The sequence below is a fragment of the Athene cunicularia genome, assembly GCF_003259725.1.
Source record: "Athene cunicularia isolate RWA chromosome 1 unlocalized genomic scaffold, athCun1 chr1_part2, whole genome shotgun sequence".
NCBI classification, from domain to species: Eukaryota; Metazoa; Chordata; class Aves; order Strigiformes; family Strigidae; genus Athene; species Athene cunicularia.
In genome coordinates, this window is record NW_020799092.1 from 47,829,831 (window position 1) to 47,850,020 (window position 20,190).

The 20,190-nt window shown below is 34.5% G+C and overlaps 1 protein-coding gene across 1 annotated transcript in view; it reads right to left on the reverse strand.

The window, feature by feature from the left end:
• Positions 1-1,045: 1,045 nt before the first annotated feature.
• Positions 1,046-20,190, reverse strand: part of SLC16A7 (solute carrier family 16 member 7) — an 80,127-nt gene continuing 60,982 nt past the window's right edge. Inside the window, exons 3-5 of the mRNA XM_026862351.1 lie at positions 9,207-9,350; positions 6,103-6,912; positions 1,046-3,508 (exon numbers count right to left, since the gene is read on the reverse strand). Of these exons, the coding sequence (XP_026718152.1) occupies positions 3,237-3,508; positions 6,103-6,912; positions 9,207-9,350 (1,226 nt within the window). The 3' untranslated portion in view covers positions 1,046-3,236. The remainder of the gene's footprint in view (positions 3,509-6,102; positions 6,913-9,206; positions 9,351-20,190) is intronic.

Genomic DNA, 20,190 nt, shown 5'->3' on the forward strand with positions numbered 1-20,190 from the left:
AATTGTGAGTGATGGCATATCCTGAAAGCAGAAATGTAATGATGAAATTATTTTCAGTACATATTACATCTCAGTGCGAGAAAGAGTGATATACAGGGGTTTGAAGGCAAGTTATACTCATTTTACTAATTTACTGCTCAGTACAGATTTGATTAAAGACAATTTATTATTATTATTACTTCTAGAAATACGAACTACCCATACGAGGCAATTGCCCCTTAGGACCTGTTATTTGGAAGACACGTTTTTTTAATTCCAGACAGTTTTTGCATAGATATGGTTCCAATTTTCTTCATTCATCTCTGGATTTTAACTTCTTTAATATTCATTAACATCAAGAGTATTTTGGTGGGGTTTATTTTGTGGCTAGTATTAAGTGGAAAAGTAATGGAGGAAGTGTAAGAAAATGTTTCACTTGACTCAGTTCCTACTTTATATTGCTCCAGTTGCCTGATACATCATTTTACTTCATGGGATTAAAAATTGCACACTGGTGAGTGGTGGTAAAGCAGCTCTTTCATTCCTATTACATTTTAACGTCATTGACCAGAGATGAAAGAGTAGTATCTCTGCAGAGGGTTGTGTTGATACAAATTTTTATTTACTCTGAGATAGTAACATAATTTTTGTTACTGGTGGTCAGGTGTGTCTATGGCTCAAGGAACCTTGTTTGTCCCTTATTTCCTATGCCATGTTACATCGTATTCTGTGATCTTGCATAGAACAGGTAAAGTGCCTGCATGTTTCCTGAGAACCTTTTTCCATCGTCTTTTTTCTGAGTCCTTTATTTTCTCAACTGCAACTTTTATCAAGTTGACACTTGTCTTCTACCCTGTATTCTTAATCATGATGTTTTTTGCAAAGAGATAATAAGCACCTAGAATTTTGCCTCAGTCATTTTCGTTCAGCCTATATATTCATCTCTTTTCAAATAATCTCTGCCTTTCTACCACTTGCTGTCAAGAGCAGAGTGATGTTCCTCATGACTACTCTTTAGCTAAAATTTCAGTTCATCTTTCATAATCCAGTATTTAAAACTGATATTCCTCACTATATGAAAGCTTAGTGTCTATGAAACTCCTCATGACTTTCTGGCTCTAGGCACATAAGGCCTTCACAGATCCTGGAATTCACCCTGTATGTTTGTATAGCCAAAACCAGAGCAATGTTTTTACCTCATGGGGTGCTGGCAGGGCTACAGTTCAGAAGGAGGTGCAATGTGTTTATTTCTTCTCCGAAGCTGGGGGCTGAGTGAGGAACTGGGACTATAGCATTAATTTTACTGAGATTATATCATTCTCCTTTACACAGTTCCCTGCTCAAATCTGAGCATATAACCCATATTTTCTCCCAAAACTCTGAAATGCACATATTTTGTTGCTGATGCACCTATAAAATTACATCACTTGTAGAAGATGTTTGGCTTTCCATCATATAATTAGGTAAAAATAGGTATTCATTTCTATGCCATGCTGTGAGTAGATTAATTATGCTTCTCCCCCAAAACAATGCTGAGATAATGAAAAAAATCATCATTACTGTGGAACTTCATTGATGATAACCCAGCAAAACAGAATCAAGAACTACCAAAATCCTTAGAATAATTAAAATAATAATACTACTATTAAGAAATAAACACTCCTATTAAGAAATGGCTTTCTTAAAAGCACTCACATATATGCTAGATTTTACTATTTTTCTTTTGTTATTGGTGCTTCAAAGTGTGTTTAACACAGCTAGCTCTCTGTCCAATATATCTCCAACTTTTTGAGATCTGAAAGAGGGCTAAAATGAATTATATTCTTTTCCTGGAATTGCATGTATGTGTATCCTAAATAAACAGTGCATATTTTTTTTTATAAATTAGGCCCTTAATTTTCACAATTTCTGAGTCATTTATGTGCATGTCTCCAAAACTAATAGCACCTTTCCTCACCTACAAATAGGACAGAAATATTTTCACAATTCCTTCAGAAGCTTGCACTTTGAGGTTTCAAGTGAAAAGCTAACTAATTTTTGTAAATTCAGAGATTTATGCTTTCTTTTGCATAAAGGAAGATGAACAATTGTGTACATTTTAATGGAAATGAGTGTCTGTATGAAATTGTAGACACAAGACCAAATATCCTGCACAAAAATGATATGTCAATAAAAAAGAAGTAGCTTTTCACTAAATAAGAAAGGGAGGTGAGAACTCATATGAAGTTACCTGACTGTAAAGACTTTAAGTGTCCTCTCAGTAGACCATCAAACAACTAATGATTTGCCAGTAAACCCAAGCATCTACTTTGAAGTCATTGCCATGAAACTGACTGAAGCCACAAAAGCCAAGGATAAGTATCCATTCAACATCAGCAGGTTCTTTATCTAGTCCCTTTAGGGAGAAGGCTTCACAGGCCAATCCAGATCCTTCAGCCATACAGGAACACATAATTCAAACAAACTAATTGCCACTCATATTAGCAATGAAAATCTTAAATCCTTTTACGTACAGGCAGATTTTAGCTTAGTTTGAATTAGTGAGGTCTGAACGTACTTTGTGTTCAAACATATACGTTGAAGTACAATATAGTCAGCTATCACAGGAGGAAACAACTTCTGTATATATTTTAATTCAGGTGTTTATTGTATTTTAGAGATGGTACCCACCAATTTTCATCTATTAGCCTTAACTTTTACATCCATATTATAATTGTTTATACATAATGTATCTTTTTGATCTAGTGGGCATACAAAAGAGAAAAAAGTTTCAGTGTGCTTCACTCAGGTACTTTGTCTCTTTTTAAACAAATCTTTGAGTTTATATTCTTCTTAACGTTAGGAGCAAGTACAGTTTGGGCAGATTATTTCAACAGACTTTAACAATACTCCAAAAGATGAACACAAAGTATCTTCCTAAATAAGATTAGGAAATACTTCTGTATTAGATATACTTTTGAAACAAAACTGTTTGTCACTAGAAGGCTTTATAGTCTGGTTTGCCTTACTCTTGATTGTCCAGACTCATAGTTTGATGGACCCATTTGCATGGTGTCACTACCTCAGTAATCTCAATTTTGTATCACTAAAATAAAAAAACTGTAGATAGTAATTTAACTTAGAGTCTTGCCACAAGGCAAAAATCTGTTCCCATCCAATATTGTGACTGATCATTATTACCACAAAACCTGGCCTGTGTCTTGAAGACATATTTCTAATGGAAGTCATAAATGTTGCCTTCTGAGCTATATTGCAGATTAAATATTGGTTTCTCTTTCTGAAGGATCTTCAAGAGCTTTATCAGCTCTGCTGGAAGCATCTTCATTCTCATTGTTTGTTAATGGTTCTGCTTCCTTTGAGTCAGCGTTCTTTTGTGCTTTCTGCTTCTCATCTTCTAACTTCTTTTCTTTTGACAAAAGCCTGTAGTTAATGGCATTGCCAATGAACAACCAGATGCTGGCCACAATCACAATAACTCCACAGACAAAATACATGTACTGATATTCACCAGTAACATCCACTAACCAACCTGAAATACAAAGACAAGAAGAGAGAAAAAGATTCTTTAGAACAGCATCCCCAATATGATCCAGATTTCTCCCTAGGAGAAGTACTTATATATTGCTTGGTTTTGAAGTCGGAGCAGAAAAGCATTTTCAACATGTTCAAATTGTCTAACATATACAGTGGAACTCTAACGAAACCTATATTAGTCAAGGTAGCAGTTGTAATCAGAATCACTGACAATGATAAAATATTGAAGAACAAAGTAAAGCTTAATGAATAATGACAGACAGTTTTTAGTTATTTCATTTTCATTCCTTCATTGTCTTATTTTATTCACCTCCTAATTTTGTTTCCTATTGTTTTGGAGTGACTGTCTGACACCCACAGAGGCGGCATACAGACAATAGGATGAAGAGGTATGTGCCTTTTTAGGCTGCTGTCACTGTGCATCAACTGCCTGCTTTTCGTTTTTTCTTTCCTGTGACTGGCAAAAGAAATAGAAAGGCTTGTCCCTTCAACTACCATGCTCAACTACTGAGTTTTAAACTATAAAGCCTGTACATAAAAAATTACATCCACACCTCTGAGATTAATTTGGTCATGACAAGGAAAGTAACATATAACTGTTCTTCCACTTATATAAGCCATTCTTTCTAAATTTTCCCAACTCCCAAATCAACATTTGTACATATCCAATTATTTAGCTCTGACTTCTGCTATGCTATCATTGAAACTCACAGGACAACCTGTGCACTTCAATTTAGTATGTATTTAGATGTTTTTACTGGGCTGAAGCCATAATGCTAGTCTATTCACCTGATACACATTTACAAGCCATCAAATGATTTTATTCTTTTCTTTATTTCACAAACCTAACAATCCAAAACTCAAATAGCACTGCAAGTGTATAATTCACCTATTAGTGTAAATAGTACAATTTCCCATTTTTTATCAATGAGCAATTTCATAAAACTGATGATCAAAATGAAATTCTGTGTTAGCATTACTTCAGCGTAATATTTTAAAGGATATTAACTAGTCAAAACTGGAATTTACATTTTCCATGTGTTCATCCCCTTTGTTGTCTCTATTTAACAAGATAAATCAATTATTCATACAGTTATAGCACAAACAAGCTTTTCAAAACTCCTGCAAAGCTAATATACTGAAAAATAAATAGTTGTGCATGCTATTGCTCCATAAATATTAAATTTAATATCTTTAGAGTTAATGTTGATTTCAAAACCTGACTGGAAAGGCTGGACTCCAGCGGTCACAGGCTCTGTCCCCCCACTAGGTGGCACAGAAAGAGTCTGTGTGAGAAGAAGGTATTTTGTTCTACCATTACCAAAATGAATTGGCACGTTAAAAGATGAGGGAAATCTGGACCATCTTGAGGACTATTAAACATTTACTTGTACAAATATTATTGTACCGAAGTGAGTGGAATTGTTTTGGCATATTTAAAACTTCACTCAACAATGCTATTTTCATAGAAATGCTGCAGCAATCCTTAAAATACTTTGATATGTATAAATGTTTTTAGGTATAAGTAATCTTGCTGACTTTTGTGGCACTGTTTATGTGGGTATAGTGTATGTTCACAAGGCTGGTAATCTCATTATCTTTATATTTTCATATTGTTGGGCTTACACCGCAACATAGACACAACCAATACTTTTCGATAAAATTTGAGCATCTGTTTCTTTAGTCTCTTGTCAGAAAGCATAAGATTACAAAACTTACTAACATCATTACTAAATACTGACTGAAAAAGATAGCAAACAAAATACTTTGGATAAGACTCTTCATCATTTTCGGTTCTAGAAGCCCAAAAGTTATGAGCATAGTCCAACCTATACACCTAGGTTCCCTTTAAGTTTCTCTTACACTCAAATGAGTGAAGTTGGCAACATTATCATCTTTCAGTCAGTTCACACTCTGAATTGCCTTACACATATCTGTTGGCTATAGAAACAGGCTAAAGAACTGGCTGTGAAATCATGCCAGGACCCAACGCTTGACAGCACTGCTCTGGAATTCCACCATGCGCACAACCTGCCTGGGCTGCTGAGCATGCCTCTGTCCTTTCTGACACAACCCTGCTGGATTGTCTCTAGAAATGCCAATCCTCTCCATTTAGACAAACTAAAGTTGCTATTTTAAATTTAATCAAGTGCTCCTCTAGCTGCCACTATGTTAGAAAAACTATAAGCCACTCTGTGAGATCTTCACAAAAAATGACTAGTGGATTCAACCAATTGAAGAGAGTAAGAACTGTGGGAAATTGGAGCTGAATACACATAAATGAATGTTGCAAAGTTAGCACTCCATGTTATCAGGAAAGCATATGCTTATCACCTGGATTTATGGGCCAGTAAAGATATGCTCTTAATCTCACTCTTGCATATGCACGCAATGTATGCCTTTAGATTCTCACATGGATCTGTAGCTGTAAAGCCCAAAGATAACTGATGCAGTGCACTGCTGCTACAATACATTCCTAGTCACAGCAAAACATTAAATAACATTAAGAACAATGTTTATATTAATTCAAATACAATTTGCAAGATTATGCTATAATGCCTGAACAAATGGAATAAAAGAGATTCTTACCTCCTAGAGGAGGGCCTATGAGCACAGGGCAACATTCCACGATGGTGACAAGACCAACCGCACTGGAAAATCTGGCAGCCCCAACAAGGTCCATCAATGTCTCAAAAAGAACGCTGCTAACCATTCCAAATGCAAACCCAAAAAATACAGCATATATCACCAAGCCAGTATAATTTGTTGCCAGAGGGCACAAGATATGACAGACGCCGTTATACAAGACAGCAAAACTAAAAAAGTACTGAATCTTTGGCCGTATGAACTTGGAGTTTGCTACAAGTCCCATTGAAGGCCTAGCAAACATGTCTACAAAGGCTAAGATAGATAGCAAAAAAGCAGCAGAATATTCATCAATTCCCTTGTGCTTAGCATAAGGAGCCAAGAATACTATTGGAGCGAAGAAACCAATAAACATAATGACATTTCCTGACAGATAGATCAGAAACCCTCTGTGTTTGAAGAGGGACAGATCTAGATACTTATTCATAGTTTGCCAAAAAGACTTGTTGTTTTTGTTCAAGGTAGAATCTACTGTGCCTTTTTCAACATCTTTTTTCACAGGAGGGACTGTTTTCGGTCCAACAGGTCTCATAAGTGACCCAGCCACACAGCAGTTCAAAAGAAGTCCTCCCAGAATGAGAAAGCTTCCTTTCCAGCCAAACGCATTAAAGAGGAATTGATTGAGAGGTGCCAATGTGCTCAGAAACACTGGACTTCCAGCCATGGCCAATCCATTAGCAATGGGACGCTTCTTATAGAAATACTTGCCAATCATGGTCAAGGCAGGCTGTAAGTTGAATGCTAAACCCATACCTAAACAACACATAAAAGACAGTATTATTGCCATGCACTGAAAAACATATTACCCCTCTTTCAAGTTATTTTTAAAAAGATCAGTGTCTAATCCAGTGATTCCCAATGAAGACAGAAACCAACTAGCATCAGAGAATGAAACACAGCTTCATTGCTGTCTATATGTGTTAATGCCAAGGCCATGTCTTGGTGGCATTCTGCCATTTCCTCCTGTAGCACTGCAATAAAAGCCAAAACTCCTTGTTGTGTTTCAGCAATGACAGAGACAGGGGAATCACAGAGGAATGAAGGTATCAGCACCTTGACTCACCATTTTTATATTTAATAAGCTATAATGCAATTCTCTCTTGCCTCATTTCACAAAAGTTATTAAATGTCACCTCAGCTACAATGAATGTAGGGTGCATTTAAATGCATCAGTCTCCTCACTTCTTATTTCCAGCCCTATTCAAGACCAAACTTCTGTACAAAAGTGGAGCTTAAAATGGCTAATGTTTTAGGAGCACATTTAGCTCCACTTCCCCAGGTATGGAAGTCACTACCAAAGGTGGAATAGTTGTAGAGGACATACATGGGAGCAGACCACCCATCCACATCATTAGAAATAGTGTGACCAGCAGGAGTAGGGAGGTGATAGTCCCCCTGTGCTCTGCACTGGTGAGGCCACGCCTGGAGTATTGTGTCCAGTTTTGGGCACCTCAATACGAGAGAGATATCGAGGTGCTGGAGTGAGTGCAGAGGAGGGCAACGAAGCTGGTGAAGGGCCTGGAGAACAGATCCTGTGAGGAGAGATTGAAGGAGCTGGGACTGTTCAGTTTGAGGAAGAGAAGGCTGAGGGAGACTTCATCACTCTACAGCTACCTGAAAGGACATTGTAGAGAGGTTGGTGCTGGTCTCTTCTCACAGGGAATCAGTGACAGAACAAGAGGGAATGGCTTTAAACTGCAACAGGGGAGACTTAGACTGGACATTAGGAAAAAATTTCTCACAGAAAGGGTGGTCAGACACTGGAATAGGCTGCCCAGGGAGGTGCTGGAGTCACCATCCCTGGATGTGTTTAAGGGTCGTTTGGTTGAGATGTTGGGGGATATGGTGTAGGGGAGAACTTTGTAGAGTAGGGCTGGTGGTTGGACTCAATGATACCAAGGGTCTTTTCCAACCTGAATTATTCTGTGATTCTGAGTCTGAAAGCTGAACGTCTAGGCCTTCTCTCTGTACTAAGACATCTAGGCAGTATGATCTAAGTAGCTATGCACATTCTGGATGGTACAGGAGAGAAGTTTTCTTCTCTGATAGTCCCCTTTCTGCATCCTGACTTTGTTCTTTCAGTGGGTCCCAAGTTTAGGATGTAAAAAATAAGAGCTTTAAGAAGTAATAATTGAACAAAGGACTCCTTTACTCCCAACATACAGAAAGATGAGCTTGAGTATAGGAATAAGTATTATCTCATTCATTTATTACCTACCAATATTTCACCTCACCTGCCTTCCTTATTCTGAGAAGGTAGTTTAAAAAAAAAAACTCCACAACTTTTGATAAGGAGGTTATTTAATTTACTGGTTTTATGATCACTTCAGTTCATTGCCTTAGGCAATATCCAGGCCTTTGATGATATATGAATAATTTTATTTGGGGATTGACACTGGGGAATTTTAAACAGAAAGCTATTGATCTCAAAGTTGGTATACTTTTCTGTGAGAGTATATGTATGTACAAACCTAGAGAAAGCTGGTACTAGTTTTCTCATTTTTAGTAGAATTCTGATAGGCTCTGCCACCCTATTTGAAGTTCAACATGACTGAAAGCTAAAAGAATGAATGTGAAATGACTGTAATAAGTGCTGTCATGAGTCAATCAATTTTTATACCATAATTACAGTGCAGCGTGGAACAGTACATACATACAGCATTTATTGAATAAAATCCTTTCAGTTGTTCCTGAAATATCCTACAAAATTATTTAACATTGTACCAGCTAATTTAAAGAATCAGATAGTTCAGGTAGCTGAAATGAACTGATCTTGCTACCTTCTTGGTTTGTATTTGTACAATGCCTTGTACAGTGGGTTCTAGATTGGTAAGGTTTCATTGGTAGACCAGTATTAGAAATAATATAATAAATATAATAAATGTAATGTGATATAATGTGATATAATGTTAGAATAGAATAGAATAGAATAGAATAGAATAGAATAGAATAGAATAGAATAGAATAGAATAGAATAGAATAGAATAGAATAGAATAGAATAGAAATAGAATAGAATAGAATAGAATTTTAAAAACAGAATTCTTACCTCCAACGACACCAATACATAGATAAAGTTCCAGGACACTATTGCAAAAAGAGGAAGCAATCATTCCAAATGAACACAGGATACCTCCTGCTATCATCACAGGCCGGCTACCATACTTATTCACCAAAATGCTGCTTATGGGACCTGTTGGTAGAAAGAAAATACATTAATAGGTAACAGGTAACTACATCATACATTTCTCTGAATTTAGGATACGTTGGAATGCTTTCCTCTTCTATCACAGAAAATGTTCAGCTGTTTCTATACCAATTTCTCCTACAAACACTCTGTGTGAGTTTGCAGACACATGAGCCTGGATGTGGATATATTGCCTCCTTGACAATATAAATATTGATTAGTCATGGAGATGAATAAAAAGATTAAAGACATCAGACAAGCAAGAGGGATTGTTACAGTTCACAAGCAATCAATATTCAGATTTGTCACTGGAAGTTTTGAAAGTGCAAGGACTGAAGAATTTAAAGTATGAGACAGATATTAAATCTCCACAGAGCAGGAAGAATCGCCAGGCAAGCAAACTAATAACTGACCTTTATACTGCAGCATGTCCTGGATCCCTACTTAAAACTACACATAGACTTTGAAAATATTATCAAATCAGAATGTAAATCTCTGGGTCCTGAGGCTCAGTTTCCCTTACCTCATCCAGATAAGAGTGTTAATGGGCAGCAAGATGACTACAGGTTGTCTGGGAAAATCTAAGATGTGGTTTAGCATAAAGACCTAAAAACTTTAAAAATATTGATGCAGATTCATTTTTCCGTTTCAACTGCAATTTAGTTTATGGTGTAATTACATCCATACTAAACAAACAGCTAGTGTGCAATTTAGCATGACATGCATTATATGTATTTTAAATGCCCGTGACTAGAATAGATGGTGTGCTACATATCAAGATTAAAAAGTTGTCAAAGCTCTTTAGGTAAACCTGCATATCATCTGACTGCACTACATTTGGGACAAACCATTGCGAATAGTCTTCCTTTTGCAATAACTGAACTTATCCAATTCAAAAATAAAAAAACCTAAACATAATAAAAAGCAATAAATTTCATACTCAAGATAAATCAGGCACTTAGCATAAACTGGAATGCCAAACTCTTAATCTGATTTCACTGCAAATGATTCACTGTACTGGTATCAGTTTTAAGTTTCTCTTTTTATAAACATCTAAAGGAATAAATGCCAGAAACTCCATGATGTGAAAAAGCCAAATCCAACCAAATTTATGTTTTCATAGGTGCAGTGTTATTTCAGACTTCACTGTTTCAATTACCTTAAATCTATTAAAGTATTATTATGGATGTACTGTAAATGTTAATTACTACTTGCATATCAACAACAAAAGTCTTAAGCATACACCAAAGGAACAATTTTTAGCTTACTTTGTTACAGAAATAAGCTTCCACAATACTGTTGCCCTGTGCCTGCCTATCTTTTCTAATAGCTTGTGAATCCAGAGGTCAGTTTGAAATTAACTTGACTGAAAAACAAAGATTTCAGTGATGTTTAGATCTTACAGTTTTTGCATTCATTAAATAGCTTGTGTCCTAAGGAGTCTAGCGAAGCTCCTACAGGCTCCCTGTCCAGGCAGCACAGACACTGGCCAATACATTCAGCTTTCCACCAGTAAAAGCAATGTATCTTCTTGCCCAGGCAGCTGTATCATCATCATAGGTGAGGGCATAGAGGATGAACAGGGTGGCTATTTTACTGAGAAGGTTAAGGATGCTCAGACTGAAGGCATTAGGGCTTATCTTACAGACATATAGGAGATCAGGCTCTGATGCTCACTCAACTGCAAGTTAAGCATAACCATATATTGAAACAGATTTAAACATCCACTGCATGGAATGGCCCACCAAATATACAGTAGCCCAGAGATTTATTAAAATACTTTAAATCAGATATTAAGCACTAAAACATTTCACCAATAGCTTATATTATGAGATACCTAACACTTCTGTATTTTCATCTGGAGGGAAGCACTGAGCAGTACAGTGACAAGGTGGGCTTTCTCCTTTGAGGCCATACAATAAAAGCCATGAAACATGAAGGATGGACAAATTTCACTCCAAGCACTTTCCAAATATATCATTATATATTTATTACTTCTCCTCTTATTTCTCTTCTCTTAATAAACGTGTGCTCTCATAACTGTGCTGAAGCATAACTTCAATCACATTTTTTTAACTTTGTTTGGACAATAAGCAGTTTGGCTCATTTTTCAATTAGAAAGAAAACCCTTTTGACATACAAGAACAATATAAGTATCTTTGGGTCAGAAAAGCCCCTTTTAACTGGAACTCTCTTTAATGCAAAGTAAAAAGTTTCATTCCAATATCAAGTAATATATATATATATATATTTGAAAATAAATTCTATCTAACGCAATTTAAGTTTTATTTGTTAGCATTGTTGAACACAATAACAGTATTCCACTTCAAAGATACCAAAATAATGACTTTAAAATTATTTTCAAGTTCTTTTTCCTGTGATGAGATGGAAGTATTTACAAAATCATAGATGAAAAACCTGTTTAGTATTTGTTAACATTCTGAACTCCCCCCAAATTGCTGCTGTAATAAATACTGCCTTGCTGTAGTCTTACTAAAATGTTCCTTTGCAGGTTCTTAGAAAAAAATGTAGGGAAAAGGCATCACAGAGGGGAAATATTTGGCCATACTATCCAGATATATTCACTACAGGCAGCACCTTGAATTGTAGCCTTACATAAATACTTCAGTTATGATGTAGATATGTATGATGTTAGTAATCTGTTTCTTTTCTTATTAAACAAAGACAGCATGAAAAGCCAGAAGGACAAGTGTGAGACCAAATGAAAAAGATGAAGTAAATCCACACATAACAAAATATCAAATGTTGGAAAGAGCTGAATGGCATTAAAAAAGATTCTTGTGCAATGTTGTTATATTGTTAGCATTTTAAACAAAATTAAGGATCAAAAAGACAGCATTGCACAGCACTGACAGTTTTCCAACCATAATCAAGGACAAAGATGAGCTCTGCTGTAATATTCATCCCAAAATTATACTGACTATAACTGTAATATGCTTTACTACTGTTCCATCAATCCTTCCTTCCTCCTCCTGTAGGACAGGAAAATGAGGCAGATTCTTGTTTGTTTAGGGGTTTGGGGAAGAGGTTTGGTTTTAGTGTTTGGTTGGTTGTGGGTTTTGGGGGTTGTCCAGAAATGTCAAGTTTCCCTCTACTTTGAGGAAAATAATTTTGCAGACAGTTCCTTATCAAGAACAAGAAAACTGCATCTCTGCAGATCTTAACTGTGGCAGTTAGTCCAGGACTGCAAGTTACAGCTTTTCAGATGTAATGAAATTTTACAGCATGTAATGTTAGGCTCACCGACAAGACCTCTTAGCTGGGGTCAAATATGGATGTATTCATTTAGGTAGGCCATGGATGAAGATACCAGAGAAAAGACAAAGCTGTCTGATGGGTCTCAGCTCTGTACTTTCAAATGACCTAAAACTGGAATGTATTATGAATTTTAAATTCCTTTAAACATAATATTCTTTTTGAGATGTATTCTTTAACTAAATTATGTATATTTACCACCACAGCTCCACTTAATTTTGGGTTTTCTTTTAGTATATTCCAGTATTTTGATTTAGAATATGTGCATGTGGGAAATATTAATTGTTCTATAAGCCATAAAGCTAGTTTATGCTTACTCCCTAAGTTATCTAGGAACCCTTCCAATCTGATGATTAGTTTAAACATTTTCCTGTCATATCTGTGTATATACTTGGATTTGGAGTCTCATTAATGCATATTCATACTTTAACATATATGAATCTATATGAATTCCAGATATGTGCCTGCCATCACATGTTTTATAGCAATGCACAAGTTTTATTTCACATCTAACAGATTCTACAATTATTTAAGCAATGCTCACATGCCAGCATGTATCAGAATTCCTTGTATATTTTTTCTTTTTAGCAAAAGGAAGATTAAGCTGTTTAAGTACTATAATACTGCCCAAACCATACTATACATTAACACACATTAATGTACTGAAGAACTACTAGATTTCTGAGCCTATTTTCCCAAATCCTGAAGTAACTACATAATAGATGTTAAGTCAGGAAGCCCACAAGAATATTTACACTGACCTCTCCCTTAGCACCTACAAACCATCAGCCACAAAAGACTATACGCTCTCTAAACCAAATTTAAAACAATTATCATAATATGCTAACAGTCTCCTGGCTGTATTTTTGTTTTATATCTTTCTGTTTGAGGCAAATGACCAGACTGTAAGAAGGAATGTCAGCAACTGTAACCGGTGACACTAAAAGAACTGTTTCAGGAAGGGCTGTGCAGCAGGACACAAATGCTTTAGAAGACAAGAAAAAAGAGCAGCTTTTCACATTCTTTGTCATATGTCAAGGGAAAGATGGCAAAAGTCATTTTGGCTATGTGAGCAGAGACTGGCTCATACATTTGGGAGCTGTTTATGATGTTTTATACAAAGCATATAATAATGTGACACCTATGTTCTGTTTTGATGGCTCAGCAGAACATTCTCTTGCACATCTGTATTGTGCTAAATGTGAGGACAAAGCTGCTTTCGCTGGTCTTCAGTGAATACCAAGACCTCTTGTAAGAAATATATTTCTTACAAATGAGATTAATTATTTCTCATAACAACAAAGGTAACAATAATCCATATTTTCCTCTCATTTCCAAGTTTACTTGGAAGTTGTAAATGGATGCAGTTGTAAATGAAAAGAAATATATAGACTACATAACTGAATAATAAGCAAATTTTAAAAGCCAATGTTTGAAGAAATACTAACTTTTCTTCCCTTAAATGATGCTTATTGTGCTAATATGGTTTAACATAACTCAAACATCAACATTTCTTTTTAAAGAAATGTACTGCTTGCTATTTTTGTGGAAATGAATAGAGGGCTCAAACTATGCATTATAAATGTAATATTATTTCTTATATAGTTACATTCTTAGAGATACACTCATATACACACATCTCTCCATTTATTCACTTTTTTCAGCACTAAGAAAATATATGCTTCAAAAAATGATCTGACTCTGGAGACAATGCAACAACTTTATATCTAGTATTTCTAAAAGCTCAAAGGACACAAACCAGATAACAATATTTCCATTTTGTAATACCTTGAGGTAACTGTACAGGCACATCAGTGTTAAGGCCATGAAATAGAATAAAGGAAGATTTATTTGGCTTAAAATCTATAACTTGCTCAGCTCTCAGGTAGAATACCATTTATAAGTCCAAATGCATTATGTACACTTCATTAATTTATAAGAGGAAGAGAATCTAGGACACTGGAATTCTTGATGCCTTTTCCTTTCCATCATTTTTTTTTCTTAAAAAAATGAAAAAAAAAACAAAAACAAAAACACGTTTACTTTAGACAGTTTTCTCATAAATAGACATCACTTTCTGTGAGGGATGAAATACTGTTCTGCAACTTAAATGCATAATAACCAGTCAGAATGTTTACAATAGTAGGGATTGGCTTGTAGCAGTATCAAGATGCCATAATTGTCTTTTATGTCTATAACACGGTAATCTTTGGGTCTATTCCATATTTATATTCCCTGTAGGAATGAAAATTTCTTTAAAAAGCATCTATATGTATATATCTATGTATGTATTTGGCCTGGTTTGATTTCTCAATGCTATAATACAGTGATGTAAATAAAGGTCACTCTCATTTGTAATTTGTTTCACATCCAGCCAATGCATTTATCCTTTTTATTTTTCTACCTGCATTATTTTTATTATGGTACTAGAGATGAACCTTCTTGATATAAACGTAATTTTTTAAACATATATTGACAATGTCATACAGTGTTCATAGTGTCATTGATCCAAAGCAACCTGAAACAAATCAGGCTGAACAATATGGCATTTATTTAAGTAAAGTTAATTGCTGAAAGAAGTTGAAAATAAGTGCAATAATAATATTTCAAGTTGCACTAATGCAATATTGTAAATTGCATACTGTCATGTCAAGTGATTTAAACACAAGAACATTTTCAACTATCCGCTCTGCAGTCAATGCAGCTATCTTTCCAGTCCAGATTTATTTTTTATTTCTGTTTCCTACAAGGCTGGAAAAGCCTGATGAGCTCCTAGAATTAACATTACGATAAACTACTTGCTAATATCAGTCAGACTTTTTTTTTCCTTCTTCTTCTCTGTTGTTATCTTTTTCTTTTTCTTCTTTTTATTTATCTTTTTTCTTTTTCTTGTTCTTTTTCTTTCTCTTTTTTTTTTTCTTTTTCTTTTTTTCATTACTTTTGTTTTGTTTTGTTTTCATTCCTTTTTTTTTTTTTTTTTTTTTTTTAATAAAATATAAAATCCACTTACAGGAGCTGATTTGCTTTGTTTGGCAAAGAATCCCCAATATTTTGCTGAAGTAGAGCCTTATCTTTCACTTTAAAACAACTCCTTTAGCTGCAAGTACTTAGTACTGTTATTGGAATGTCATTTCTGGCATCAGAGGAAAAGCAACTCAGAATTTATTCTGATCACGTTTAAAACATGTTCATTAAGTTGGAAATCACTTTTAAAATATGCTGCTTTTCCTAAGCAGGACTATGTCAAAATACTGAGCATTATGTGACTAGTCTTATCTCTAGCTCAAAAACGTATGGCTAAATACTTTTTGTACTCTGGGATAATCATTTAAAGGAAACATTAAAAAATCCAAAAAAGTACTGATGAATTTGAAAATATTAAGATGTCTCTCAATTATTTTTGTGTTAGAATTTTTATCACATTTCTGGGAATGGCAACCTGTGTTTCTGACGTGTTAGTGTAACAGCAATGAAGATAACAGTTCAACAACTGTTGGAAAGCTTTCTCTGTAGTTCCTCCATGCATTTGGCAGTATTTTTTTTCCATTTTTTTACAACATTTTCAACTGGCTGCACTGATTCCATAAACCTAAATAATATAATAACCTTGACAGAATCAAAGAGAAAAAAATACTCTTGCAATAAATATAATCAAAAATAAATTACTACCATTGGGTTAGGGTCGCTAATCTAAGTTAAGATAGCTCAGCAGCTGAAAGCGCAACATGCTGGGGAGTAAGCAGTCAGTCATTCAACCATCCATCAACTTTGCTCTCCACTTCCCCTCCTCTAACTACATTTCCTCAGTATCATTATCCTGAATGCACACATTCCTGAAGGATCCTTGAATTTTATTGTTTCCATATTTTGATCACTAATGATGATTAATTTGACCTTCAGATATTCCTTAGTAGTTCTACAAGAAATATAGTAATCATGTGTGGTAACCCATAGGAGCCTGGCTGATGGTAGAACACCTCAACACACTTGCTGCTTCTTCACAGATCCTCTTCCCAAAAGGTTGCACCTGATAATTTTGAACTGATGAGCTTAAGTCAGGAACAGATAAGTCTTGCTGCAAATATGAGCTCTCTTTTTCCTGAAATGTTCATAAAAAACAAAATAAGTGGTCAGTGGTGCTACTGCTTTCCCTAAATGGATCACTTTTATGTAGAAATTACAGATCCCTGATCTGTTTTGATATCTGGGTGGGGTTTTTTTTTGGGGGGGTGTTTTTTTGGGTTGGTTTTTTTTTGGTTTTTTTTGGTTTTTTTTTCCCAGTGATACATCAGAGACATGAACCAAGGGCATTACATATTTTAGATTAGAACTGTTGATCGGCTTACAGGTTTTTTTCTTGTTTGCTAAGGTACAACTGTGTGTGTAGTTACAGAGAATGTAATTTAGAAAACATCTTCAAGTTAGTAAATTACTCTGTATCTATGAATTTTAAAAAGTTGGAAAATTGCCCAGTTTTTAATCAAGGAATAGCCATGCTGATTACTATTTACATGGATACATATTGATGCTTTATATTAATTGTCTTTTACATGCTCTTCTACAGATTTTTTTTTTTTTTATGAAAGGCTAAAACACTTGATCACAAAGCAGAAGAGTTTAAGATGATTTATGACATTTATTTTTAAATTAACAATATGAAACTTCATAATATTTAATAGAAAATGAGTGTAATCTATGAACTGCTGAACACAGCAGTTTTCAGAAACATTTATGGTCACCAACTACAAAAACAAGTTCTGTTCCAAAATTAATTGCCCAAATTTTACAGACACATTTATTGTGAAATGAAGCCATATGCAGCAAAATACTTCAGCATTTTTTTAAACTTTCTTTATATTTGTATTCCCGTTACCTTCAGTATTACTGAGTAAAGTGAAGGCCATGCACATATGTTTGTAAAAACTAGTCTTTCAACTTGGAAAAAGGCAAGAAACAAGAAAGAGGAAAGGAGAAAAGAAGGTCATGAAGAAGCAGAACCAAAGCACCTGTAAGAGAGATGCATATAAATAGAAATATTGTAACACCAGGCACATATTTTTCACAGTGGCCTGCATGCCACTGTAATGGGGATAGCTGGAAATACCATCAGCACATGATATGTGCATTGCAAATGGTCTTCTCAGAAAAATGTTCTTTTCTTCTCAGAAAAATGATGCAACCAGTATAACTTAAACAGTAAATGTCATGTAGTCTATCAACATGAACATTAGAAAATTCAGCAGCAAATATAAGGTACTTGGAAGAATTAATGAAAGATTCCTGCAGAAGAAAAGACAATTAATTTTTAAAATTTAGTATTTAACCACAATTAACTCCTCAGGACTTCAGGCTTCAATGAATCTAAATTTAAAACAGTTTTTCAGGCCCAAAATGTGTTGGGGATTTCACTTAAATAATGTTACTGTTGACATACACAATGAACCTGTGCCATTAGAGCTTACTTCTCCTTCAAATGAAAAATCAAACAAGACTTAGTCATTCTTCCTCTCCAGAAATACAGTAAAGATAATAATACTAACATATAAATATTAGTAAATCTAATTTTCTATAGCAGTAGTTAATATGCAGTTATTAACATAAACTTGGTTACATTTATATCCTTTCAAGGGTTTCACCAGGAATTTCAGGAAGCATAACTCTAAATACAGAAATGCTCCACTGAAAATATTAATCGGTTTTATTCCAGAGGTCTCATCCTTGGTCTACTATCTGTTCATCTCCATGGATCGTCCTTCTTTCTCTGTGGATGGCTGCAACTGAAAGATTTGATTTAATTTGGTAATATCTGTTTAAGCACTTGTACTAAAAGAAGCATCACATTTCTGAAAAAGATTAAAATAAATCCTATCTGTCTGCTTTCAGGAAACAAAGGAAAATATTAATCCAAAACTAAAGGTTCATTTATAGTTATCAGTATTTATACCAGTTTTTCTATCTCAAAAATAGTCTTACTAAAAAAATGCTATGCCCAGACATAGACACCACATATTCATACAAACACACACACAAAAAAAATCCCAGAAAAACCCCATCACTTTTCCTCATCTGACTGTTGGACTCCTATTGATATATGAGTTGCTTTTTCCTGGGATAACAGAAAGTACTCATCCCATTTATAAGTATTTTTCACCCGGAAACTGTGAACTCACTCTTTCAGGTTCAAAGAACTTGAAAATTTGTAACTGAAGAAGACACTGGTTTTATAATTTCTGCCTTGCCAAAGCAGATTACATTTTTTAGCTATAAAGCTTGTCTTTATAGCTTGCTAGCTGTGTGAACCAGATTGTCAAACAAGTTTTGTATATTCTGCTGTTACAAAGGGAGAACAATGTTCTATATTGTTGCAGGTCATAAAACTGAAAAGAAAGATAGAGGTTATAGTACACCATTGTCACAACTAAAATTATAGCAACTTGAAAATAAGAGATATGCTGTTAATCTCAGAGCTAATTGTTGGGAAGAAGAAAAAAGACAAAACAAACAGTGCTTGCAAATATTTATCTTAATTCTTCATAGTCTTTTTCCTAAACCATGTTATTAGCTAGTTTCAAATATCTCCCTTTTTTCTTTCTTCCTCTTTGACAAATTACTGTCTTTTCTACAAATCTGTGTATGCATATGTGAACACAATATTAATAAATGTTCATTACTCACCACTTCCTATCTATTATTCCCTATTATCATTCATGATTTTTATACATCTTCTTAAAAATCTCTGACTACTTTTCCTGGAAGCAGAAAAATACTTTATAATTTGGAAGCCTAGCAGACATAACAGAGAACAAAAAGTCATAGCAAACACTTTCAGAAGACCTTGCACAGGCTATTTAGTAGTTCTTATGAATGTAGGATATATTCTCTATAACTCAAATCAAGAAATTTTTCAGATAATGCATTCACTGTGAAAAATTCAGCCAACTTCAGTTAAGATTAATATGGTCATTTGGATTTCTCTGTCTTCTAAAAATTGCCCATCATATTAATGTTCATAGAAAATCACATTTTTACCCTGCACATTATCCTACAGTTTATTTGTTTTTTTCCAGAATAATGTAACTAAGTCAACATGGAAATAATTCCTTATATATTGTTACAGGCAATATATTTCAGAGAAAGCACAAGATTCATGCTTCTTCCCATTTGCTTCTTTATCTTTAAAAAAAAACACTTTATCTTCTGATCTCAATTTTGCACTATATATTTAATCTTCTGATTGAAAATACTCAATCTACTATCTATGAAGTTTCCGTGGACCACTTACTGTGAATTATGGATCATGAGTGGATCATTAAATCTCATCTACATATTCAGAATATATATAACAAGAAGTATAAATCTGGATGTATTTATAACTTGGAAGTGTTCTAAGAAGTTATCATATTCAGGTAATTTTCAATTACATTGTAAGATTATTTCCAAATGCATTTGCTATTTAACACATATGAATCATTAGGCTTAAAATGTACTTTATAGAAAAACATTTCTAAAACATTATTTTATCATTATTTTCATTATAATTGTGTTTTTAATAATATCCAGTAAAATGCAT